We start from the raw sequence: 27,927 nt of genomic DNA on the forward strand, positions 1-27,927 counted from the left end.
AAACATCCACCATATCCTCCTGTCATGCATGTGTGAAATGGAAGCACTTAGGCAGGATTGCTGGTCTTTTTTTGTTCTGGCAGATAAATCTATTTACATTTAATTAACATACATTTTTCTTCAAAGGAGGTTCTCTGAGACTGGTGAAGAAATTAGTTACTTTCTTTCCTTGGATCAGACCTATTTATCACTCTCTCCTCAGCTATTGTATATGGCCCTTCCAATTTTATTTTACTGTGTTTTTTAATAGTTCTTATTTCAGTAATATTTTCTTATTTATTTCAATACCCCCTGACTGCAAGGGTAGTGAATCCCAGAAGTATCAAGAGATAACTTATATAATTTGTCTAGTGCACTACTATTCTGAATCTTTAAACAGGAACTACACCCCAAGCCAGGAGACCAACAAATAAGTCTCCAGATCCTTACCAACTTCCTCCTGTTAGCCACCAAACAAAAGGCTAATGCTGAACGTGCACTACAGGAGTTCATGAACATTGCCAGTCAGGAGAGTTACAAGGATCATGTTGGAGCAATACTTGGCATGGCTACAGCCTACATGATACTTAAGCAGGTTAGTGGAGTATATAAACAAGCATTGTGGTAAGTGGCTAGTAAACAAATAAACATTCTTTCTGCAATATACAAAGTGTAGTTTATATGTAATAAAATATTGTTAAACACAAAGAAAGCCACTAGCATGCAGAACATGCAAATCAATTGTAGTTTATTTTTTTCCAGATACTGTCTAGATAGGGTTTTGTTAAAAGACAGACATTTTTGAACACTTGTAAATTCATTGATATATAATGCAGGAGAAGGTTCAGATTGTTAGGTAAAAGGACACGTTCAAGTAATGAGATTTTATTGTGGCAATGTTTTGCCCTCCAGGAGTTTTGTCAAGTTATTACTAACTTGATAAAGCTCTTGGAGAGCAAAACGTTTCCACAATAATATGTTGCATTAGTTGCACGTGTCCTTTTACCTAACATTGTTGATCATTCCACCAACATTATTGCAAGGTTCAGATTAGCTGTGGGCAAAAATTTTTCTTGCTCAATTAATTTATTGATGTAAAGTACATGGAGGAAGAATGATGAGAGTGGAAATTAATAGAAATTATAAGCAAGCTGTGTTATAGCAGGTGAGAGGCAGCAAGAATATAAATGAAAGGTAGCAAGGGAAATTTGCTACTCTGGCCCATGGGCTAGTAAGTTGTTGGGCTGTTTCTTCTACCCTTGAATAGCAGTTGTGATTTACTTCCCAGTCTGAGTCACCTAGGTGATTTAGCAATATTGTAAGCATAAGTTAGCCAGAATTTATCAGAGTAGTATAGTGGTACTAGCACTTCTATGGATGTGAAGCATGGGTTTTGAATGTTGTAGTGAGGAGGAGGCTGGAAGCAGTGGAGATATCATACCTGATAGCAATGTGTGACGTGAATATTATGCAGAGAATTCATAGTTTGGAGATTAGAAAGAGGGGCAGGATTACTAAGAGTATTTTCCAGATGGCTGATGAGGGATTGTAGATGGTTTGGACACAAGAGAGGATGATTTTTTTTTTAATTCATGATAAGTGCTAAACCCACTCATGTGGGTCATTCAGCGCAAAATGTGATGGAGGCTTGATCCTCCATCTGCTAAGCACAAGACAGACTTCCTATTTGTACCCTGGCTGAGTCTAGAGAGGATGAAGCACAATCAGATAACTTGGAAGGTGTATAAATCTGTAGTGGAAGGAAGGAGGGGTAGGAGCCATGATAGGAAAGGTTGGAAGGAGGGGGTAGAGGACGTCTTGTGTGAGGGGCTTGAACATCCAACAGGTATGTGCAAGCATGTTAGATAGGAATGATTGGAGGCAAGTGGTTTTTATGATTTTGATGTGCTGTTGGAGTGTGAGGAAGGTAGCATTTATGAAGGGATTCAGGGAAACCGGTTAGTCCTGGAGGTGGGAAGTACAATTCCTGCATTTTGAAGGAGGACTGGCAATATTAAAGTTTGGAGGGGTACCAACTTTGTAGTATCTGCATGCCTCTTGTAACAGTGATGGAGTGAATGATGGCAAAACTGTTTCTTCTTTTTTGGGGTCACCCTACATTGGTGGAAGATGACTGATTCAATAAAAAAAGTTAACCAGTTCAATAACCTGAATTGGATGAACTCCAAACATTCACCCAATTCAGGTAATGGAATGTACGGTATTGTAGGTGTGATGTTATTGGATGGGAGGGGTTATGCAGTATGAAAATGAGCTGAAAATGTAGGTTATAAAAGAAAGCTGAAGAAATGAGGTGTTTGGTATGAAAGTAACAAATACAGTAATTTGAACATATGTAAAGAATGGTGGATAATAAGATTGCATGTAAAATATGCAAGAGTAAATAAATTACTGAGGATTATGACAGGTAGACAGCCAACATCATGAAAAAAGGAAATTTGGTGGACCATACCTTACTTGAATTAAGAAAGCATTTGACACAGTACTTCACAGAATACTACTGTACTATACAGACTGCAAGAGCACAGAGAGGTAGCAAGGAAGGTACTCCAGGAGACAGTTTAAAATATTTGGGTACTTCCTCAGGGTAGCATTCCTGGGGACAGGTCATCATAGACAAAATATGAAAGAGGTAGATGATCATAAATGAGCAAGATTACGAATTAATATAAATACACTTTAAGTATACAGTACGGTATTATGATGTATTTAGTTCAAAAAGGTGTTTATATAAACACCTGTGAATTTAACCACAAAGGTAACTTAAGAAGTGTTTGTGTTGTTTGTATAGAGCAAGCTATGGACAAAGTTCTGAGCCCTTTTTTGTAAACAACATTTACCTCATTCTGAAGAAAACATCATCAAGACTAATAGCTTGACCTTGTTTAATGTTTTCTTCATATGATTATGGTGTTATGCATGCACTTGGTAGAAAAAACACACAATAACTCATAGTACTGTATATCTGTCAAATAGCAGTGTCAGATACCTATTATTTTTCTTAACACTCTGGCCATTTCCCACCAAGGTAGGGTAACCCAACAAAGAATAAAACACTTTCACTGTCACTCAGGCACTGTCTTGCCCAAGAAGTGTTGACATTACAGTTCAGCTGCAACATTTCCACCCTCATTCAGAGTGCAGGCACTGTATTTCCTGCCTATAGGATTCCAATCTGGCTAACCAGTTTCCTAAATATTTTCATAAACGTTACATTCCTCACACTCCAATAACATGTCAGATCCTGAAAACCACTTGCCTCCACTCCTACACTCTCACACAAGCCTGTTGGAAGTCCAAGTCCCTAACGTTCATCACTTCCTTTACTCCCTCCTTCTAACTTTTCCTATACAATGTATTTTGTGGTTACATATAGATGATCAAATTGTTACAAAAACTACCAATATAATATAATTTTTTTAGACACCACGTGCTCGTAATCAACTTAAGCGCCTTGCAAAATCTGTCTGGAACTTTGAAGATGCAGAATATCTTGAAAGGTGCTGGCTACTTTTAGCAGATATCTATGTGCAGACAGGAAAATATGACATGGCAACAGAACTCCTAAAGGTATGATATAAAGTATATCTTTTGTTTAATTGGTGTAATTTAATGTGAAAGTGATTTTCTCATTTTCTATTTAAAAAATCAATATTTGTTTTCTTATTGGAGGGAAAGGGCATTCTTTAATATCAGAGTAGACAGAATGTTCACTGTTCTGTCTAACATGTCGTGGTAGCAAAATAATCTTGGTAATTTTAGTTATTTCTCTTTTCATCTCGCTAAACAATTTTTTTTTTTTTTTCAACACGTCGGTCGTCTCCAACCAAGGCAGGTTGACCCAAAAAGAAAGAAAATACTATCATCATCATTCATCACTTTCACCTCACTCACACATAATCACTGTCTTTGCAGAGGCGCTCAGGTACGACTTAAAAAGTCAACCTCCAAACTACCAATATCCCAAACCTCTCCTTTAAAGTGCAAGCATTGTACTTCACATTTCCAGGACTCAAGTCCAGCTAACCGGTTTCCCTGAATCCCTTCACAAAATATTACCCTGCTCACACTCTGTTAAGTATATTAAGTATATATGTAATAGTCATCATTACTTGAATGCTCACATGGCTTGGTTCACCTGATTTTTAATGCAAAAAACAGTTAATCTTTGTGAAATCCCATATGCTTTGGTGAGTTCACAGTACATGTATTTGCTTAGGTGATATTTGCATAATTCATTCAGTTTCCCAGTGTTTAAGTACCTACAGACACCTCAGGCATAGCATCTGCAAATTTTGTATTGTTGATTAATCACAAGATCTTTGTTGATAGCAGAGTCATATCAGTCAGTGGTATATGTTGTATGCTCTTGGGTCAAGGAAGTGAAGCTACTTTTCCCTTCCTTATATCAAACCTGATTACTTCCATTCCCTAGATGCTTTAAAACCCTTACAGGATTGATGCTTCCTTTTAATACAATATTCACTAATAATCTTTCACAAGTTCACACTTTGGTACACTTACATTCACGGGGAGCACTAAACTCATAGGAGTCATACAACTCCTTGGGCAGCGGGAGGCATTCAGGTTCAGTTCTTTTGATAAAGAGCCCCTCACTGGGATTAAGGAACCTCCCTTGAGGGGTTCAGTACACTAAGATTAAACAACAGGATGTTCTAGGCCAAAATTAGCTTGTAAAAATAGATGAAACTCTCCACATTCCAAAACAGGTCTCCATAAGTGTTGCTGAATCATGTCTATCAAATATGTCATGACTTTTTGTTGTTGCAGGTGAGAAAGACTAGTCAACCCTTTGAATCTTCTGGAAATTTGACCTCTGTTTTCCACTTGACTTATTCATAGGTTATTCGTGTATTAACAGTTATCCCTATATTTATAGAAATGCTTTATGAATTTAAATGACAATAAATTACTCTTAGCCTTATACAGCATGAAATACAATACATTCACAAGTCTTTAAATTTCTACAAGTTATATAGACAGAAATTAGATAAAATGATGCATTAAAATTGAAAATTGACTCACACTGCCGGTCTAAAGTGCTTATCATATATCAGTATACTGTTGCTTAGAAAAACAAAAAATTGAAGGTTAGAAATTGTGACATAATATTAGCTTTTATCCCTTTCTTAGCGTGTCTTGCAGCACAACCGCTCTTGTATGAAAGCTTATGAGTACATGGGCTTCATTATGGAGAAAGAACAGAGCTACCGTGATGCTGCTTTTAACTATGAACAGGCCTGGAAATTTAGTGGCAACACAAATCCCATGATTGGTAAGAAAATTAGTTCTGTAATAGTGTATTTAATTAAGTCTAGAGGGTTTCCAGTCTCCACATGTTTGATCACTTTTTTTTTTTTACAAAAATAAGAAAATCTTCAACAATCATTAATGTTCTCTAGTGAATTCTTAATTAGGAAGTTTTTTATGATGTCTAGATACAGTGGACCCCCGGTTAACGATATTTTTTCATTCCAGAAGTATGTTCAGGTGCCAGTACTGACAGAATTTTTGCCCATAAGGAATATTGTGAAGTAGATTAGTCCATTTCAGACCCCGAAACATACACATACAAATGCACTTACATAAATACACTTACATAATTGGTCGCATTAGGAGGTGATCGTTAAGCGGGGGTCCACTGTATTTAAGTATAATATTGTAAAAACATTTTGAGTAAAGAACTAATTCAAGAAAATTTACATGTGGTAGTGCCAACATTTTTTTTTTTTTTTTTGGTGTGTGTATAATTCTGTATCTTTAAATTTAAAAGTTCCTCACTATTCTCAAGGATTTATAAATAAAGTTTTGATATTCATAAGTTAAAGAATATTTCATTTTTTTTTTTTTCAACAAGTCGGCCGTCTCCCACCAAGGCAGGGTGACCCAAAAAAGAAAGAAAATCCCCAGAAAGAAAATGCTTTCATCATCCTTCAAGACTTTCACCACACTCACACATAATCACTGTTTTTGCAGAGGCGCTCAGAATACAACAGTTTAGAAGCATATACGTATAAAGATACACAACATATCCCTCCAAACTGCCAATATCCCAAACCCCTCCTTTAAAGTGCAGGCATTGTACTTCCCATTTCCAGGACTCAAGTCCGACTATATGAAAATAACTGGTTTCCCTGAATCCCTTCACTAAATATTACCCTGCTCACACTCCAACAGATCATCAGGTCCCAAGTACCATTCGTCTCCATTCACTCCTATCTAACACGCTCACGCAGGAAATTTCAGTCACTTTTATATTCAGCAACTTGCCATTTTCACTCTTAATTGCTGATCTGTTTGCTCCTTTGACTTCATCTTATTTCTCTCTCCAGAATGTTTGGTATATCTCAACAAAATTTGATGACAAATGCTTTAGCCATTCTTTTAGTGGCTCTTCCTGTGCAGTTTTCCATTACCATGACATTTTTTCTTATAAAGTACAGAAACAGTTCATACTTTAGTCACCTCCTATGATATGTATTTGTGAAAGGAAGAATTTTAACCCTCTCTTCCATGGAGTCAGATAAGTTAATCAAATACTTTATCTTTCTCAGGTTATAAATTAGCGTTCAACTATATGAAGGCAAGACGTTATGTTGATGCCATTGATGTTTGTCATGTTGTTCTTGCCAAGCATCCCGAATACCCAAGAATACGCAAAGATATTTTGGACAAGTCACGAGCTAGCATCCGCATATAAGCAGAAATAAAAATTACTTGCAAATATCATTCAAGGAGTCTCAAGATATTCAGTGAAATGTAATCAGTATATTTAATAATGTTTTTTCTTCATTATTTTATGTACAGTTGAATCCCATTATCATAAATACCTTGAGGCAAAGGCAGTGTACTATAATCAAATTTCTGTCTTTAATGTTTAGGAAAACTCTTAATACCTTACCACCACCAAAAGATAGTAATAATTAATAATGCAGTACTTATCTACACAAAGAATGAAGAATAATTGTTTCAAGTTGAATAAATTCAGGTTTATCAAGGATATAGGAGAGTATTATTTAACAATAGAGTTGAACATGAGTAGAACAATCTGCCAAGGAGTCACTGAAGCTAGCAATTTGAGGACTTGCTCAATAGGCCAGTAAGCCTACTACATTGTGCCTCTTGTGGTTCGATATAAAAGGGAGTATATATTAACCATTGTGAAGTTAAGAGTGACAAGTGTTTCTGAATTCAGCAGTCCAGTGTTGCAGATAGTTATTTTTTACTGTCTTATGGGTCTGACTCTTAAGAAAAAAATACATTTCCATTTTGAAACATTTAAGTCTGGAAAAGCAAAATTTGTTAACATTGAACCTGTGTATACTTGCCTTTGTGGTTGCAGGGGTCAAGTCTCAGCTCCTGGCCCCACCTCTGAACTTGCCACTTGCCAGATTCACTCCTAGCCATGCCTGCTCTCAACTATGAATGGCAGGTGCCTCCATTACTTACCTAGATTATTTAACTTTCCAACCACTGACATACACATGTATGTGTGGGCAGTGTTGGTGACAGTGACTGTAGTGATGTAGTATCCCCTGGCACTATGATCAGTGTTTTATAGGCATTACAGTATAGTGACACCTTGATTTAATGGACTAATAGAAAGTAGAAGGCATCCAGTAATACCATTTATGTACCACTAAATCTGAATGGTAGGATAAGTTTTCCAGTCATAATAATAATTGACAATTCTGGAAACGACAGACTTCGTCCATTAGATTTAGGTTGTGCTGTGTCTTACAACATAAAATATTATGCACTATTACTACACACTGTTAATATTAATGAAAAGTAGAGTTGCACATAACTGTATTTATCGAATCATATTTTTGTAAGAATATATGAGGTAATGGATTTAGCAGCTATGTTTGTAATAATAGTGCGAGGTTATTTACATCATAATTTTCTCTAGTCATTATTGTGATAATGCAATGTAGAATACTGTATGGTATTACATAAAACATTGTTAGGCACATAAAATGAAGCCTTGTGTTCAACATTTTTTTTCCTTTAATTATTATTTTTAGATGACTCATGAATAACTGAAAATTAATGAGCAACTAAAAATTATACAATCATCATATCCTGTTATACATACAGTATCCTATGTTTACTTAAAAATTTATTAGTTTAAATGGATCAAACTATATTGCATACAGGTATATGGAAATATATAAAACATCATTCAAATAAAAATAAAATTCTACAAAATTAATTTTTAATAAAGATACTGCTGTTAAAATGGCTGACTTTTAACTACTGTTACAAGTCATATCCATCTTAACAGCAGATATGCTGTATGACCCTTATGGGTTTAGTGCTTAGTTATGATTGTAATAGCAGATATGAACAAATGTCATTCAGTGCAACGTATGTAAGCATTACTGATACACTAAACCTGTATGAGAGACACAGCAGCCCTGCTTGAGACAAGATTTACCCATATTTATTATAAACTTAAAAAATATTTATGTAAATATTTTTGTCTAGTCATTATTATAAAGATTTTTTTATTAGGTGTGGCATTATACAAAAGACTTAAGGGAGACAAAGATTCCAGTAGTTGTAGGTCCTCCATAACAAAATGCCCTTTGAGGCCCAAAGAACTTAGAAGAGGCTTATATGACCCATCAAATGACACCCTGGATTAAAATACATAAACTTTTTGTCAAACTGGTTCCGTCCACAAATGTGATAAATATTTTCAAGTATTAAAATTAAAACAAAATACATTATAGCAACACTGAGACATGTTAACCAAGAGGCTCACATTGCATATATAGTGTTGTATTTGTGTTGTACTACACCTGTTTGTCTGACATCTCTGCAATAAAATATGATTTCAGAAACAAGTTTCTTTATGCATTCCATAATTTGGTTATTATTAAAATGATAAAAGTCCTTTCTAGGTAGTAGGTTTGTAGACAGCAATCACCCAGGGAGGTACTACTGTCCTGCCAAGTGAGTGAGACAAACCTGTAATTGTTTTACATATCTATTTCTGCAAGTACATGTACAAAGTATACTGGCCTAGTTGACATCAATGACATACAGTGGTACCTCAAGTTACAAACTTAATTTGTTCCAGAAGGACGTTTGAGTGCCGATACCGAACAAATTTGTTACCATAAGGAATAATGTAAACTAGATTAGTCCATTTCAGACCCCCAAAAATACACTTACAAAAGCACTTACAAAAATACACTTACAAAAGCACTTACAAAAATACACTTACATAATTGTTCGAGTTGGGAGCTGTTCGAAACTCGAGGTAGTACTGTCCTACTATATCGCAAGATGTTTGTTATGCAGAGCATTTCAGGCAAATTAGGTCAATTTTGTCCCAGGATGCGACCCACACCAGTTGACTAATACCCAGGTACCCATTTTACTGATGGGGAACACAGACAACCGGTGAAAAGAAACATGCCCAATGTTTCTACCTTCACTGGGAATCAAACCCGGACCCTCGCTGTGTGAAGCGAGAGCTGGTAGAGTCTTTTTCTTTTTCATCGCAAACATGTGGGATGGTATCCCGCATGTGGTACGTGTTGGTAAACAATGGCACACTGAGCATGAATGGCGTGGGAGACTGGCTTGGTGTGCGCGGTGACAGGCGGATGGGTATCGGACGGTCGCCGAATCATGAGTCTAATCGCGAAACTCGAGGCCAAATTTTGCCAAAAAAACTTGCCGAAATTCGAATTTCACGAAGTCGATGCTGCTGAAACTCGAGGGTCCACTGTATTTATAAAAGCAGGGAGAGCATGCATACACCTAAGTAAAACATTATACTGTACTTATCTGGACCTCAATGCAAGAAATGTGCATTAAATAAACAATAAATAAGTTAGCTAAATCAGAACAATAAACTGTACGGGGTATGTTTTTGAAATGTAATAAAATACATAAATAATGATAAAAATTCCTTAATCTTTCATTTGTGGAAATACTTGTAGTATTTTTTTTAATTTAAACCTTGTAATTTAAGAGTTCTTTGTTTATTACAAATATAAAAACATACAGTACAGGTTGGCCATCAGTTATCCGGTTCCATCAGTAATCCGGTACTAACTGTGGCATTATTTCATCATTATACTGACTCCGAAATTGTGCAGATGGTTGTAAATCCACAACAGCAAGCCAGTGGAGGAGAAAGCAGTGATGAAAATGAGAAAGATGTAGCAGAGTCTCTATTGATAAGTTAATAAAGTGTATTCTAACCTAACCACTATGTAATCCGTCAAACTCACTAATCTGGCTTACTACAGGTCCCAATGATGCCGGATTAGTGATGGCCGACCTGTACATGTAATTTACCATCTTAAAATAAAGATGATTATGATTCTGGGTATAAGCATTAAGTCTCAAACAATGAAGACTGTTTAGTGCTATAATGGTTTCTCACCCATGATTACAGGCTTTCTTAAGTCATATTCTTTCTTGATATCCTCAAGGTCTTGGTCAGCATTAATAATTAGCACTGGGGCTGGAGGTTCTTTGGGTTCGTGATTCAGTAACCACTTCTCGTAATAATTGTGAACCTGAAAAAGAAGAAATGGTTAATAATAGATATATGATCAGTGATACCAACTAGATAAGAAACTACATTTCCTTTCTCCAGAATCATGACAATGTAAATAGACTTACAGTGGACCCTCGGTTATCGGCTGTAATCTGTTACAGAAGCTTGGCCTAAAACTGAAATGGCCGAAAACTGAAATAATATTTCCCATACGAATGAATGTAAATACAATTAATCCGTTCCAGACAAAAATATTCACCAAAAAATAATTTTTTTAACAATTAAATCAGTATTACATACCTTTATTGAAGACTAATGCTGGCTTCTGGAATGCCTGCTACACTTCCTGCATGCCTGCTACACTTCCTGCATGCCTGCTACACTTCCTGCATGTCTGCTACACTAACAGCATGCCTGTTACACTTCCTACATGCTTGCTACACTTCTGGTATGTCTGTTACACTCCCTGCATGCCTGCTACACTTCTGGCATGTCTGCTACACTTCCTGCATGTCTGCTACACTCCCAGCATGCCTGCTACACTCCCTGCATGCCTGCTACACTTCCTGCATGCCTGCTACACTTCCTGCATGTCTGCTACACTTCCTGCATGTCTGCTACACTTCTTGCATGTCTGCTACACTCCTTGCATGCCTACTGTACTTCCTGCATGCCTGTTACACTTTCTGCATGCCTGTTACACTTTCTGCATGCCTGTTACACTTCCTGCATGTCTGCTAGACTACCTGCATGCCTGCTACACTCCCTGCATGCCTGCTACACTCCCTGCGTGCCTGCTACACTCCCTGCGTGCCTGCTACACTCCCTGCATGCCTGCTACGCTTCCTGTATGCCTGCTACACTTCACGCTTAAATTCCATGGTGTTTCTCACTTTCTTTACCACAGGAACTTTACTAGGAACTTTCTTTGGAGCCATGGTTACTTATTTCACAGTTACACTACAAAAAACCCACAAAAAACAATGGAAAACAAGCAAAATGTTTGGATGTATGAGCAAACGCTTCCTCATGCACCAAAAGACACGGCCAAACTGAGGTGCCCCAGCTAGCGGACGGACGCGTCCGAAATGGCCAATCGCCGAAATAACGGCCGATCACTGAGAGCCGAAAAACCGGCCAATCACAGAGTTGACCGATAACAGGCACGGCCGATAACCAAGGGGTCACTGTATAGTACAATAAAAATACAATAAATGCATCATTAAAGATGACTATAACTATTACTCCTGTATTACTGAAGCAATTTCATAAACCCTATTTTCAATAATAATACTTCACCAATCAACCCTGGTTAACCATTCTGACAACAGTTATTTTAACATAATGGTTGGAGGTTGCTTGTATGTATGCATCAGAAAGTTATACAGTGGTCCCCCGCTTTTCGTAGTTCCCGGCAATCGTAAAATTCGCCAATCATAGGGGTATTTTCGTATAAACATGGACTCGCTTTTCATAGGTTGACTTGCGAGTCGTAGTTCGTCCGGGACGCGTACGCACGGCGTGGGCCAGGGCGGCAGCCAGTCTGGCATTGTTTACCAGTGAGCGAAGGTCCCCTCGCGTGCTCCAGCAAAATATTTCATAATATTCCATTTATTTTAGTGCTTGCAAGTATTAAATAAGCTACCATGGCTCCAAAGAAAGCTCCTAGTGCCAAGCCTGTGGTAAAGAAGGTGAGAAATACAATTGAAGATGTGGATGTGGAAGAATTGGTGGAAGACCACAATGAAGAGCTCACCACTGAGGAGCTGCAAGAGCTTCAGCAGGAAGAGCAACACATCGCAGCTCAGAATCTTGCTGCAGAGGAGGAGGAAGAGAGATGGAAGAAGGTACCTTCTTCAGAAATTAGAGAGATTTTTACTATGTGGGGTAAGATGGAAAGCTTTATGGAGAAACATCACCCTAACAAGGTTGTTGCAAGCCAGGTTGGCAACATGTACAGTGACAAAGTCTTGGGCCATTTTAGGGAAGTGTTAAAGAGACGCCAGAAACAGAGCTCTCTCCACAGTTATTTTGTGAGACAGGACTCCAGTGACTCTCAAGGCGGTCCTAGCGGCATTAAGAAACAGAGAAGAGAAGCAACCCCAGAAAAGCAAATGGTACCTGAGGTGTTGATGGAAGGGGATTCCCCTTCCAAACTATAAACAATCCACTCTCTCTCCTCCTCCAGTCTTCCATACACTAAGAAGAATCTCCAATAAAGGTAAGTGTTATGCTGTTAATGTTTCATTCATCATTTCCCATTGTATTGTTTATGTACTACATGTATATTTCATGTTAAAATTTTTTTTGTTTTAATACTTCTGGGTGTCAGGAACGGATTAATTGTATTTACATTATTTCTTATGGGGAAAATTGATTCGTAAATCGTAAATTTCGTTTATAGTAACAGCTCCAGGAACGGATTAATTACGAACAAAGAGGAACCACTGTATTAAGGAATTCTATCTGAAGTACCCATTCTGGTGTATATGATCCTTTATTGGCAATGTTTTGCCAATAAAGGTCTGAGACCGTGACCCAGTCTGAGACCAGGCCACGGATCAGGGTCTGATCAACCAGGCTGTTACTGCTGGCCGCACGCAAGCTGACGTACGAACCACAGCCCGGTAAGTAAGGTACTGACTTTAGGTGCCTGTCCAGTGCCTTCTTGAAGACAGCCAGGGTTCTATTGGTAATCCCTCTTATGTATGCTGGGAGGCAATTGAACAGTCTTGGGCCTCGGACACTTATGGTGTTGTCTCTCAGTGTACTCGTAGCACCCCTGCTTTTCATCGGGGTAATGTTGCATCTCCTGCCGAGTCTCTTGCTTTCATATGGAGTGATTTTCATGTGCAGGTTTGGTACCAATCCCTCCAGGACCTTCCAAGTGTATATTATCGTGTATCTCTCTCTCGCCTGTGTTCGAGGGAATACAGATCAAGGACCTTCAACCGTTCCCAGTAGTTTAGGAGCCTTATCGCGCTTATGTGTGCCATGAAAGTTCTTTGTACACTCTCCAGGTCAGCAATGTCACCAGCCTTGAAGGGGGCTGTTAGTGTACAGCAGTATTCCAGCCTAGGGAGCACATACGATTTGAAGAGAATCATCATGGGCTTGGCATCCCTAGTTTTGAAGGTTCTCATTATCCATCCCATCATTTTATATCTCAGCAAAATAAATTCTTCAAGGAAGTGCTCTGATGCCAGCAAAGAAAGGGTTCTCAATCCATGTAACTGGAACTACCCTGCCCTTCCCAAGAACAATCCTACTTACTCTCCATTCAACATATGCTATATGACTCTTACCTATGATATATCTGTGACTGACTTTGAAACTGTTTCTACTACCACAGCCCAGCCTGGGGCCAGGTATCTCTTGTGGTTGTCTGGTCAACCAGGCTGTTGGTGTTTATAGTCCACTGGCCTCATAGTCACCACAGCCCACTGATGTTGATACCAAGTTCTCATACTGTATTCATGGCTCCTCTGGTTCCCAATGGATTTGGTAATGTGCAGGTCTTCTGGTATCTATGTAAATAGTATTCTAGGTGAACAGTCTTACCATTGGCAATATTTCTCTTGTTTTGTAAGTTCTTATTATCCACCCAACATTCTTCTACCAATTGCAACATTTGTCTTTTAGTGTTCTCTAAAGTCTGCTAACATCATTATACTTGGGTCTTTCACATGTTCTTTTCTATCTTTCTATCTCTGTGTTTTGTTTACCATGTACCTTCTGAGGAATTTTTTTTTGGCATGAGTGAGCAGTCAGAATCTGTCACCATTGAACACAATGCTGCCTTCCACTGCCCACTGGCAATTTTTCCATGTCCTCTATCAACGTGACTTTCATGCTCATTTTCATTTTTTAACACACTAAGGCAGGGTGAGAGATGGCCAGCAACACCAGAAATAGAAAAACACTTTCATCAACATTCACACACAATCTGCGTATGATACAAAGCTGTGGCAAGTATTTTTTATCTGCATCTTCTCTGAAGATGATAAAAGGTAAAGGTGCCAGGACTATTCATTGGGATTAGGGTGCTTTCCTGGGAAAGTGGAAAAGAATCCTTTCTCCATAAGCCATGTGTGTAAGAGGCAACTAAAATGCTGGGGAGCAAGGTGCTAGTAACCCCTTCTCCTGTATCAATTACTAAATTTAAAAAAGAATAACTTTCATTTTTCTTTTTAAGTCACCTGCCTAGGTGGGAGACTGCTGGTACATTAAAAAAAATGTAACAAGTAACAATTTAATTTGTATTTACTCCTGTGGACTGCCAGCTGTTTTCCCCCCAAATCCTCAAAAGCCAGTTTACACCACTCTCTAGTACAAAAACCACATGCCACCTTCACCAGTGATTTTTTTTTAACATGCTGGTTATTTCCCCACCAAGTCAGGGATGCCCAAAAATAAACACTTTCAACATCACTGACTCCATTACTGTCTTGCCAAAGGAATGCCTATACTACAATTCAAAAGTGCATATATTCCCTCCTTGAGTGTAGGCACTGTACTTCCCATCACCAATCATATAATATTAAAATTTTGTACAACTAATGCTTTCATTACGACACTTTTCAAATGTCCCCCTGCCACCCTCTCCCATTTTTTTTTTAACTGAAGCATTAAACTCATATAGGTCATTCAAAGTAGGTAGTAGGTTGGTAGACAGCAACCGCCCAGGGAGGTACTACCGTCCTGCCAAGTGAGTGTAAAACGAAAGCCTGTAATCGTTTTACATGATGGTAGGGTTGCTGGTGTCTTTTGTCTGTCTCATAAATATGCAAGATTACAGGTAAGTCTTGCTACTTCTACTTACACTTAGGTCACACTACACATACATGTACAAGCATATATATACACACCCCTCTGGGTTTTCTTCTATTTTCTTTCTAATTCTTGTTCTTGTTTATTTCCTCTTATCTCCATGGGGAAGTGGAACAGAATTCTTCCTCTGTAAGCCATGCTTGTCGTAAGAGGCGACTAAAATGCCGGGAGCAAGGGGCTAGTAACCCCTTCTCCTGTATATATTACTAAATTTAAAAGGAGAAACTTCAGTTTTTTCTTTTGGGCCACCCCACCTCAGTGGGATACGGCTGGTACGTTGAAAGAAAGAAGGTCATTCAAAGCAAGAAATATATGAAGCTTCATCCTCTGTCCACTATTCACGAAATCAACTCACTACCACTCAGCATCTACTTATCTCTACCTTCCCTTTGTTAAAGTAAATATCTGTCAAGTGAAATTTCATATAGTAGGGTCTGCCTGCACAAATATCTACAAGAAAAATGGGAAGTCAAGTCAATAGATACCCACCACCTGTAAGTACTCAAGGGGGACACCAGCCTCCTCAGATCGACCTCTCCTTAGCATCCTGCTGTGTACTATTTCAGGCGTTGATCTCAAGTACACTGAAAATAGCAAAAATAAATTGATTAAATTATAACATATGTAGTTAATTTCATACATTCATACAAATGAATAAAGAAAAAAATGATAAATATTGAAACTGTACAGAGAAATTCATTATTTAAAACAGTGCTCAGCCTTCTAGCAGAAGTACACTTTTTTTTTTTTTAAACGCACTAGCCATATCCCATTATATGTGCTAAATTGAATACACTGGAAAACACATTCAGGTCATAGACACATTTTTGGCCTTATTCATTAATGCTTGTTATTTTTGTAATGTTGAGTCCAGCACAATCATGACCATCCACTGCATACACTGTCTTGACAAGGTGCAATAAAAAAAGTTGCATTATTTTCCCAAATCTATGTTGAATAGTACATCATATCCTTGTATTAACTTACTGGTTATTATTATTATTATTGTTATAATCAGAACTAAGAGCTAAAGCTACCAGGGTCATACAGCACTTACTGGTTATAATAATGCCACAGCATGGTGGTATAAATCAGATATTACTATAGTAAAAATCACTAAAGAGCTAATATAAAAAACTATTTTACTGTATATAAATGTTACTCACCAATAAGGTCAATCCCAATGTCCAACTGGGACTCCAGTAATTCATAGTATTCACACAAAACACTGTACTCAGCATCTTTAAGATGTCCACAGTCATGGCCGCTCTCCACAAAACAGTATCTGAAAGTTTATTATGAACTAATTATTTTCATATTTATTCTGGTCAACACAATTCAACTTTTACTACTGCTAAGATACAACTGTAAGCACTTACCTGGAGTTTACCTGGAGAGAGTTCCGGGGGTCAACGCCCCCGCGGCCCGGTCTGTGACCAGGCCTCCTGGTGGATCAGAGCCTGATCAACCAGGCTGTTGCTGCTGGCTGCACGCAAACCAACGTACGAGCCACAGCCCGGCTGATCAGGAACCGACTTTAGGTGCTTGTCCAGTGCCAGCTTGAAGACTGCCAGGGGTCTGTTGGTAATCCCCCTTATGTATGCTGGGAGGCAGTTGAACAGTCTCGGGCCCCTGACACTTATTGTATGGTCTCTTAACGTGCTAGTGACACCCCTGCTTTTCATTGGGGGGATGTTGTATCGTCTGCCAAGTCTTTTGCTTTCGTAGTGAGTGATTTTCGTGTGCAAGTTCGGTACTAGTCCCTCTAGGATTTTCCAGGTGTATATAATCATGTATCTCTCCCGCCTGCGTTCCAGGGAATACAGTTTTAGGAACCTCAAGCGCTCCCAGTAATTGAGGTGTTTTATCTCCGTTATGCGCGCCGTGATACAAAAAAAATTATGCTCTAAATTACTAGAAAGCAATACTGTAGGTACATTTCTAGGCTGGATACTTTGATGAAGAGCAGCTCTTAATGCAAGGAATCAGAGAAACCCTCTATTTCCCTGAATTAATTTGATCGTCTCCCATTCCCAGGTGCTGCAGAACCATTATGGGTTTAACACTTACCATGGCTATAATAATAAGTCTGTATAGAAGAAGTGCATTAGACATTACAATAAACATTTGAAAAAATATATCAAATTCAATCAATCTCACTGACATAATAATGTAATTACCTATTTTTAACTACAGGTGCAGTAGTTTATAGCATTCCATCTTCAGTATTTCAAGCAACTGCAGCACTTACCACCTCCAGCTGAGTGAAGAGTAATACAGTTACTGTATGTAACATACGTACGTACATACATGCATGTGTGAGTGCGTGTGCATGTCTCATGGTACGTAAGTAAGTTTATTCAGGTATACACAAATACAGTTACATGGAATATCATGCATAGTAGAATATGTAAACAGAACCTAGGATAAACCAAAAAAATCAGACAGAGTGACTTATTAAACATTCACTTTGCACTAACTGATCCATATGTTTAATTCTTTTCTACCACAACACTAAAAACTAAAAATTGTGGCAGTGCCCCTGTATGGTTTATACGACTACACTGCAGCAGAAACTGCTAAACATGACAGTGCCCCTGGAATGACTGGCCTGATCTACCACATTAGGAAATGGAATAAGAGATGAATATGATAAGAAGTTAGTGACAAAGTAAAACCATTAACAAGTTTCCTTGCCAAATAGCAGATTAGCAAAGTTATTTCACTCAAACTATTGTGGCTTATACTTGTAGGTTACTTGTGAACATTTCTTAAATCTTATTATTAATCAGTAACTTATAAATCAAAGAGAATTTATATAGAATTTTTCTGTAAACAGTACTGAACTGAACCTCCTCAGCTCATTAATTGTGAAATTTACAGATACAAAACTTGTACTATTTATTGTGTGTAAGTTTCAGACCCCCTTACCCATATATAGTCCTGTATTAATGTAACTTCTAACCCATGGAATGGGTGGAGACTGAACTCATGGAAAATGAGGACTCACTTGCCAGGGGTTCAGCCTCCGGCTGTTCTGTGATTTGTTTGCAATCGTGTTATTATAATTTTTTGAGTCATAACTTCTAAACCATATTTTATAAATTTTAACACATAAAAGTAAAACCTCTATATTGGAGCCTCATCCAGCATGGAAAAAAATCCACCAAATTACTCTTGAACACCTAAAACAAAGAATTTTTTTAATACTGATTTCCAAAACAGAAAGCAAATCTTTCATATTTCTCGACTGAATTTTATCACAAAAATCTGAGCTCGCCAAACACATACCAAATGATAATATATATAAAACAGAAATGCAATTGGTTACTAAACAAATGAAAAAATGAAATCCCAAATTCATTCATTATTCCTATACAATTAACAATCAGAATCAAACATACTTCTTGACTTATTATTAATAAGAAAAAACAGGCATAACACACATGCCATAAGTTGTCATACCAAAAAAAAAAAAAAAAACTATACAGTTAACACCCACTATACATCCAACCACCCAGCAACACTTCCTGTAATATCACAGAGTGTAAAACTAACCATGAAAGACTAGATTTAGAGAATATGGATGAAATGAATACTGAGGTTTCATTGTACAGAATAATATATTTAAATGAGGTGTAGTAACATATGGGAAGTGCAGTTATTAGAGCCAAAAATCAAGCTTGCAGATCACCTCATATACTGTAAACAAGTCAGAGTGTTAGGAGCCCAATCTGGAGATCATAGCATAATAGTACAGTAATGAATCAAACTCTTACAAACTTTTATATTATTATATGGCCATTCATAATTCATAAATGTTACATAGTTCAATATAAATTTAATAATGCAAAAAAAAAAAGCAAAAAAATTGCATCTTTGGTCATTTGTACTGTATAAATTAATAATTTAATTAATGATTAATGATTTAAACTGAAAAATAATACAGCATCTAATAACATTTTCACACTGTTCTCCAAATAATAGTACATTAGATACTGAAATGATAAAATACGACTGATATGGTAATCTCGCGTCATCCTCCCAAATCTGGAATTTAAATTTTTTATTTGGAATAATTTCTGAAATTGCATGTTTTCCAAAGAGCAAAAGTGTAATAAAGGATTTATAAAATACTATATACAGTACAAACATTATCCCTCAGTCTAAAGCAAGATTCGAACCTGCACACTCTGCAGGTTTGAAGCCAGATCCCAGATCAGGCTTTGTGGATAAAGTACTGTGTACTTTGATGCAGAGTGTGCAGGTTCAAATCCTGCTATCGACTGAGAGATAATGTTTGCAAATAATTTCCCTCATTTACGAATTGTTAAGCAAAATATTATACATACAACACTATGAGAGAGATGTGGCAAGACCTCTAATGAAAGGACAAAGGCAACAATTTGTCCTAATGCACCAAAATGTAGTGATACAAACAAAAGCTAAAGTGCAATGTTTATAAATGGACATACATTTGAATGCTGAATGTGTTATAGGCAACAAGATATTGCTGGAGGAATCATTATAAACCAGGCTCAGTAGAACAGTTTTGACTGACAAAAGATCTTGAAGGGCTGGAAGTATGATCTTTGCCCTGTATGCCACTTATAGTATGAATTTCTTAACAGTATATTAAGGTCCCTGTACTTAGAGAGAAGATATAGTACACATGAATAGGAAATGGGACTGTCTGGCACCTAATCCTCCCCATTTTAATGTGCTTCTGATGCTAGTGAAGGGTTCTTGATCCAAGGAATTGGAGCTACCCTTCCCCCATCATCAGATCAACCATGATTATGGTATCCTCCTTCCTCCTTTCCTCTACCATTTCTCAGGTGCCTTATGATCTTGATGGCTCTGGTGCTTCTCCATGAAGTTAATATTGCAATATCCATTTTTACATAAAAAGAAAGACCAAATTTTTAAAATTAAAAAGCAGAAGCAATTAAAACAATGCAAGTGAACTTTCAAAGCACTTGTTATTAACTCTATGATTTGTAAACGCTTATGTTCTAACAGAAGAAAAATACAAAAGAAGTTACCGATTATTTTGAAGAGATCTCTCAATTAATTTGACGGAGCTGCTGCTCTGCTGGAGGTGTATGTTAAGGCGGGTGAGCTGAACATATGACTGAAAGAGGAAGCTCCAACGTTCAGGATCCTCATATAGCTTCCCTAAGAGATTGTGGCCTTTAAGATTGGTCCATAAATCAATAGGTTCCTGGAATATTTGTTATTCTTGGTGGAATTCTCTTATATCATATACTTTTTATCAATTTTATATACGAAATTTTAACAACAAAGCATACTGCTAAACATGATCAGAAACATTCCAATATGTTAAACCTACTGAGATGAGATTGTAAAAAAGTGAATGATTGGGTGTTGGGGATTATTATTATTATTATTATAATCAAAAAGAAGCACTAAGCCACAAGGGCTATACAGGGGTGTTGGGGAGAGATGAGAGTTTGGAAGATGATGAATCGGACGCAGAGTGGGAATTGTTGCAGTTGTTCGCTGCAGATGACAGTTTTTTTTGGGAGATTCTGAAGGAAAGCTCCAAAAGTTAATACAGGAATTTGGAAAGGTCTATCGTATCTGTGTGACTCTGGCAAGATAGTGATAGTGTGAATGACGGTGAAAGTGTTTCTTTTTTGGGTCACCCTGCCTTGGTGGAAGAGTGCCACCCTATTAAAAAATGTAAAAGAAAGAAATTAAGTGTCTATAGAAAAGAGCAAGGTGATGATAGTTACAAAAATTAAACAATGAGACTGGAGGGAGGGAGTATGGAGGAAGCAAATGAATTCAGATATTTGGGAATGGACATGAAAGATGAGGTAAATCATAGAATACATGAAGGGAAAAAGATAGGTAGTGTGATGAGACATCTTTGAAAAGAAAACCTTGCTTTGAGCTTCAAATAGTAAACTAGAAAACCTTGCTTTGAGCTTCAAATAGTAAACTAAAATAGACAGTGACAGCCAGTTCATTTATGTTTGATCTGGTACAGTGAAAGGAAACTGTGGTTTCAATGGTAACACATTCATCATCATTTATTAATAGCTGTCTTGCCAAGTATGCTGACATCACAATTCAAGTAACCTTCTGAACTGCAACATTCTCACCCTTCCTTCACAGTGCAGGCACTGTACCTCCCCATCTCCAAGACTCTAGTCCAGCTAACCAGTGTCCCCAAATTCTTTCATAAAAGTTACCTTGCTCATACTCCAACAGCACAACCATTAAAAAACCACCTGTCTCCATTCACTCCTAACACACTCACACATGCATGCTAGATGCTTAAATCCTTAAAACTCAAAGCTTCTTTTACCCCTCCTTCCAATCATTCTTGGGATGTCCCCCTAGCCCTCCTGCCTTCCTAACCCTCACCAACCTCTCTACATGCCCAAATCACCCCATTTTCAAGTTAAAACAGAGATTTTAATCCTTAGCTAAATTATGTTTTCCCTACTGTTTGTTACCCTTCCCTAAGGGTCAACACCTGTGGGAAAATTCATTATTACCCTGTATATGAAAAGAGTAATGATAAACTGTTTTATAGCTTTAACTGAATCTATATGCTCTACTTGAATGTTTACATTCCACTACAAATGAGACTGTTACAGGTGGTAGAAAGGCAGCCAGACTTGAGGCCTGGAGGTAAAAGTACAGTACCTGCACTCTGAAGGAGGGTTAGGGATGTTGAAGTTTAGAGGGTTATTTGACCAGTGATGTTGGCACCGTTCTGGCAAGACGGTGATAATATGAATGACAGTGGAGATATTTCTTCTTTTTCGAGTCACCCTATCTTGGTGTGAGACGGGCAATGTGTTAAATTCACCATTATTCATTTAACTGCTATCTTGCCAGAAGTGTGCTGACATCACAGTTCAGATTACCCTGATATTTATTACAAATCCAGTGATAAGGTATTCTTGCATTTGAACTTTTCATGCATTTCAGAAAAAACTAGGAATACCAAGCACATGTAAATCAACAGGTGAAAGTCTAATTAACTATTCTTACTATAAATTTGTCTAGTAACATATTTTGAGACTAAAAATTCAGATATATTTTCTAGTTTTATGATTCAACAATGGCTAGAGCCAACTTCACTTCAACTCACTTGATGAGTTATCACTCCAGGTATGGCTGAGAAGTAATTCAAGAAGGTAGATTTACCACTACCAATATTTCCCTCTATGGAAACTGTGAAAGGACGTGATCTTATCTTGTTCTCTTTTAAATCCTGAGAAATAAGAAAACTTTTAATTTTTGTAAATGGTATATAGGTATAGTTAAGTATGAACAGAATAAAAATGGCAAGGCTAAATCTATAAATATTTGGGCATGAAGCTAGAGAATTACAGTGCAGTATAAAAAATTGCAACACACTAAAACATATTACAGTACAGTATACAATAATACTGAGACAGAGCATGCTAGATTAAAGATATTCATAATATTAAACATTTTAATGGCATTCTCTTTACATAATATACATTTAATTTTTATTTTTAAAGATCACTTACCTTACAAAAGATCACAAGAATATCAGCCATTTTTGTATGGGTAACTAACTATCGTTCCAGTCACGGTATTGTGCCTTTTTTGTTATTTTGTATGGGTAAAAAGTATAATGGGTTTCAGAGTAATACAGTACAATATATGTAAAGCAAAACTGAGATCAAGTTATTCCAAGACGAAAAGATACATAACAAAACCATCAAGGTAAATGTTCAACTTAATAAGATACAGTCGGTAACTATTAATATTTTGTGATGGGTTAAAGAGTATGACAAAGCACAATATTCAAAGTACATTCTTCTTTTTCTTACGAAGGAAAGATTCTTATTCCACTTCCCCATGGATATGAAAGGAAAAGCAATAAGAACAAGAACTATTAAGATAAAATTAAAGAAAACTCTGATGAGTGTGTATACATAAACGTTTGTAGATGAATGGTTAAGAGAACCGACATGTTGATAAATTAGACACATGTGCAACTCTTGGGTATCTTTATTGAGGAAACGTTTCGCCACACAGTGGCTTCATCAGTCCATACATAGGAGAAACTTGAAGAACAGGAGGAGAATGAGGTAATCAGTCCCTCAAGATTGATGGACTGAACACATCGACTCAAGGTTGAGGGACTGATTACCTCATTCTCCTCCTGTTCTTCAAGTTTCTCCTATGTATGGACTGATGAAGCCACTGTGTGGCGAAACGTTTCCTCAATAAAGATACCCAAGAGTTGCACATGTGTCTAATTTATCATACATAAACGTGTACATGTTTGTGTAGTGTGACCTAAGTGTAAGAAGAAGTAGCAAGATGTACCTGAAATCTTGCATGTTTATGAGACAGAGAAAAAGACACCAGCAATCCTATCAACATGCAAAACAAATACCTGTGGCTCACACCACTCTCTCCATGCAACAAAAAGCTGTACAGATGTGGGGCTGTTGCCAGGGAAGCCGGGATAACCAGATCTTTGACCTTGACTGCTCAGAACAAAATTTTCACAAAAATCAAAAAACAAGAAAGAGATTTTACAATAAATTGAAATAGGAAAATTTGAAAAATATTAGTATAGTATATGCAGTCATAGTATTCCACTATATATAAATATATATATAGAATGCAATAAAAGAAATGACGTTTTTTCACAACTTACAACCAATAACTCTAAGATATTCATTATAGCTGGTAATACTGTATACAGAATTCTACAGATGGTACATTGTACCAGTATAAACTTCAGTGGCAACCAGAGTAATAATAGTTAACAATAAGCTAAAGTAAAATAACCTAATAAAATAGGTGATATTAATGTTAACTCTGGTCAATCAGACAACCCTTAAGACTCAAGTTTCCTAATTAACATGTACTCTTGCCTTCTAAACACTTGATTATGAAATCCACCAGATTCACACACATCCATGACATCATTAGACCAAGTGTTAACCAATATACTGCCAGTAGTCCAACAAAAGGCTAGTATAACCACCGAAAAGTTGGCCGATACCTCTTCCAAACACTTCAATAAGCAATTTTGTAATGTCAATGAAATACAGTAACTGGAAAAAGAGAGTATCATACCAACTTGCAAACAACTTTTTAAAACAAAATTCAAAGCCTCTACAATTCCCGCTCATCTAAACACTGAACAAATCACAACAATAAGATCAAACAATTATGACTAACTGAAAGAATACTCAGATCCATCAGTAAGAAACAAGACTATGAAAAGAAGTACAGACTAGGCTAAATCTCCAAATGGGTGCCAAGTAGCTCAGTGAAGAGATCATCTTACAACTGAAAAGTCCCAGGTTAAACCTCAGATTGGCAAAATGTATGGGCAATTGTGTGTTACAGTATTTTAAGGTGACCCAAAATATATACACACAGAGAACAAAAAACCACAATACTGTGATTAGAACAATACTCAAATAACCTACACATAGGAGAATGCAATCTATGATGACATTTCAGTCTGACTTCGACCATTAACTAGTTAATGGACTATTAACTAGTTATAAACGGTCCAAGTCAGACCGAAATGTTGTCATAGGTTTCTTTTTCCTATATGCAGGTTATTTGAGTATATACACATATTACATTTTTACAATTTTTTTTTTTTTTTGCTATAACAGTAGTATTGCAAAATTTACAGACCTTTGATGCAATTAAACCAAAACTTTTTTGCAAAAGTAAAGAAGCTGGGAGAAGTGAAAGGCCTGATTTTGATGATACTGGTGTTGCAAGTGTGTCCAACTTCCTCTTGACAGATGACGAGCAAGGGGAAGAAAGCACAGTTTTCATGAAAGACTCTTGCGTGTTGTAGTTTCTGAAACATTCCACTGAGGATGCTTCATGTGTTGCAAGCTTGGTGGGAGAATCTGTTAAAACTTTGGAACACATCCTGAAAATGGGAATACCCTTTATTATACAGTTTATGACAAAAAAAAATGAATGATGTACAGCACTGTACATACTTTACATAATATTATAATACATTAATAAAATACAGTAAACCCTCTTTATAAGACTCTGGAAATATAGAACAAAATCCCCTATGTCAATCAATTTGGAAACAATGGACAAAGTCTGCTGGTTACAAAATTGTCCATTATTGTCACAATCATGGTCCACAACAACTGCCATTACCAGCCCCCCCTCCGCTAATTAGTCTGCTATATGGAGGATTTACTACAGTGTGATGTGAAACCAAAATGTCAAAATATCTGTGAATAATGTTTTTCATTTAGTAAAATTCTCAGTAAGCTAAGATTTTGTTCGGATTTTTAACCCTGGAGGGTTAGCCACCCAGGATAACCCAAGTCACTGCGTCATCGAGGACTGTCTAACTTATTTCCATTGGGGTCCTCAAGCTTGTCCCCCAGAATGCGACCCACACCAGTTGACTAACACCCAGGTACCTATTTGCTGCTAGGTGAACAGGACAACAGGTGTAAGGAAACGTGTCGAAATGTTTCCATCCGCCAGGAATCAAACCCGGGCCCTCTGTGTGTGAAGCGGGAGCTTTAGCCACCAGGCCACTGGGCTACCCCAGCAATCTAGATAAATTTATACATGAAGACACTTACTTATTTGCTAAGGATTTTGAACTCTCAGTAAATTAATATCTAGCTAGAAAGATATATGATTTAAGATTAAATAAGATTTTCTTGTTTATACTGCACAATACCTGTACCTCATTATGGCAGTTTTATTTTAACTAATCACAAGTATTCTATTTGTCATGGTTACACATATAAAAGAAATCTTGTACTTGAGTTAATGGTGGACATCACCTTGAAAAATGATCTTCACCACAGTATTCCTGTGCCAGGTAAATTAGGCAGCTTACAGCTCAGCAGTAGTGCCTTTGGTCCACAACTGAAGGATCCGAGTTCAATCTCGGGAGGGTGGTGACAATGAAAATGAAAATGAAAATGCTTATTTCCTTGTAAAGCTTACGATGTGTGGTTTACATGTTACAAAATATTAATTACAAAGAAAGCCACTAGCATGCCTAGACATTTCGAACAGACTAATACTAATTCTTACTCTATACTGATATAGGTTATGGAGTAGTACATTTTAACGTACATTAGATACATACATAATGGGCAGATCTCCATACAACTATTATCCCTGTTCACCTAGGAGTATATAGAGTGTCAGGCAGCTATTGTAGGTTGCATCTTGGTGGAGTGCTAGTAAACCTTAGTAAGTAGGTTTATGCAGGTATACACAAATCCAGTTACATAGATTATCATACATAGCAACATACGTGTAAAGAAACTAGGATAATCCAAAAAATGTCAGAGTGACTTATTTCCATTAGATACACCCCTCAAGGAAGGTTCCTTGATGTTGGTGAGGGGCTCTTGATTTAGGGAATTGGATCTGTGCTCCAGTTCCCCGAATTAAGCCTGAATGCCTTCCACATCCTCCCCCCCCAGGCGCTGTATAATCCTCCGGGTTTAGCGCTTCCTCCTTGATTATAATAATAATAATAATCCATTATACAGAGATGGACCCCTATGGAAATAAGTCATTCTGTCTGACTTTTTGGGTTATCCTAGGTAATCTACACATATCCTGCTATGTATAATAATTTATGTAACTATTTATGTGTATACGTACCGGAATAAACTTAATTGTGATAATTGGTATAAAAGGTATTTATGTACATGTACCTTGATAAACTCTGCCACAGTAAGATGTCACATTAGTTGCACATGTGTCATTTTACCAATTTTGTGGGTAATTCTAGCATTATAAAGTGCTGGACATACCTAGTGGTTATGTGTGCCCGCCAAATCTGCCCAATTCCCGCCAAACAGCCGGTGGCAGAGTGCCACCACCTGGCACAACACTGCCACATGTTACAGCCTGGTGCCGCCTGCCATCACTGTGACACTCAGGTTCATCCTTGCCAACCAACACAACCTGTGTTGCATCACTGCCAGTGTGTGTTGCGCCAGTGCTAGGTAGTGTGGGCTGTATAGTCCTTGTGGCTTAGCGCTTCTTTTTTGATTATAATAATATAATAGGTAGTGTGGGTGATGTTGCTACTTGGCAACCTCATGCAATGTTTTGATATTGTGTTGTTATGGTTGTTAAAGGCGATTCAAACTCACGCCTGTTTCCTGGGAGTCTGACTAAATAATAATAATAATAATAATAATAATAATAATAATAATAATAATAATAATAATAATAATAATAATAATAATAATAATAATAATAATAATAATAATAATAATAATAATAATATCTTTATTTACTACAAGTACATGTACAAGATATACAGACCATAGCTGACATGTGACATACTACTGTATAGAAAGCCGCTTGTTATGCTAGGTTCTCTACACATTCAAATTCAAATTCAAAGTTTATTCTCTATAAAGATTACAATGTTGAATTTACAGAATTTGGTTATTGTGTGGTTTACATGTAGTTAAATAATGATTACAGAGTGTACCACTAGAACGCCTAGCATGGCTCGGCATTTCGGGCAGACTTAGTTT

General features: G+C 37.1%; 2 protein-coding genes across 8 annotated transcripts in view; one reads left to right on the plus strand and one right to left on the minus strand.

The window, feature by feature from the left end:
* The window catches only part of LOC128701601 (tetratricopeptide repeat protein 21B), a 69,015-nt gene extending 60,142 nt beyond the window's left edge, over positions 1 to 8,873 (plus strand). For all 7 annotated transcript variants that reach the window (XM_070101663.1, XM_070101659.1, XM_070101660.1 and 4 more), the window contains exons 25-28: positions 380 to 574; positions 3,424 to 3,570; positions 5,155 to 5,296; positions 6,576 to 8,873. In XM_070101663.1, the coding sequence (XP_069957764.1) occupies positions 380 to 574; positions 3,424 to 3,570; positions 5,155 to 5,296; positions 6,576 to 6,721 (630 nt within the window). In that variant the 3' untranslated portion in view covers positions 6,722 to 8,873. The remainder of the gene's footprint in view (positions 1 to 379; positions 575 to 3,423; positions 3,571 to 5,154; positions 5,297 to 6,575) is intronic.
* Positions 7,637 to 27,515, minus strand: LOC128701600 (deoxynucleoside kinase). Its single transcript, XM_053795380.2, has 7 exons — positions 27,190 to 27,515; positions 25,061 to 25,307; positions 22,509 to 22,631; positions 20,422 to 20,600; positions 16,543 to 16,661; positions 15,866 to 15,960; positions 7,637 to 10,565 (listed from the first exon to the last, which is right to left on the minus strand). Exons 1-7 carry the CDS (start codon positions 27,276 to 27,278, stop codon positions 10,413 to 10,415), a joined length of 1,005 nt encoding a protein of 334 aa, XP_053651355.2. The 5' UTR covers positions 27,279 to 27,515; the 3' UTR covers positions 7,637 to 10,412.
* Positions 27,516 to 27,927: the final 412 nt, after the last annotated feature.

The sequence above is a fragment of the Cherax quadricarinatus genome, chromosome 78, assembly GCF_038502225.1.
Source record: "Cherax quadricarinatus isolate ZL_2023a chromosome 78, ASM3850222v1, whole genome shotgun sequence".
NCBI lineage: Eukaryota > Metazoa > Arthropoda > Malacostraca > Decapoda > Parastacidae > Cherax > Cherax quadricarinatus.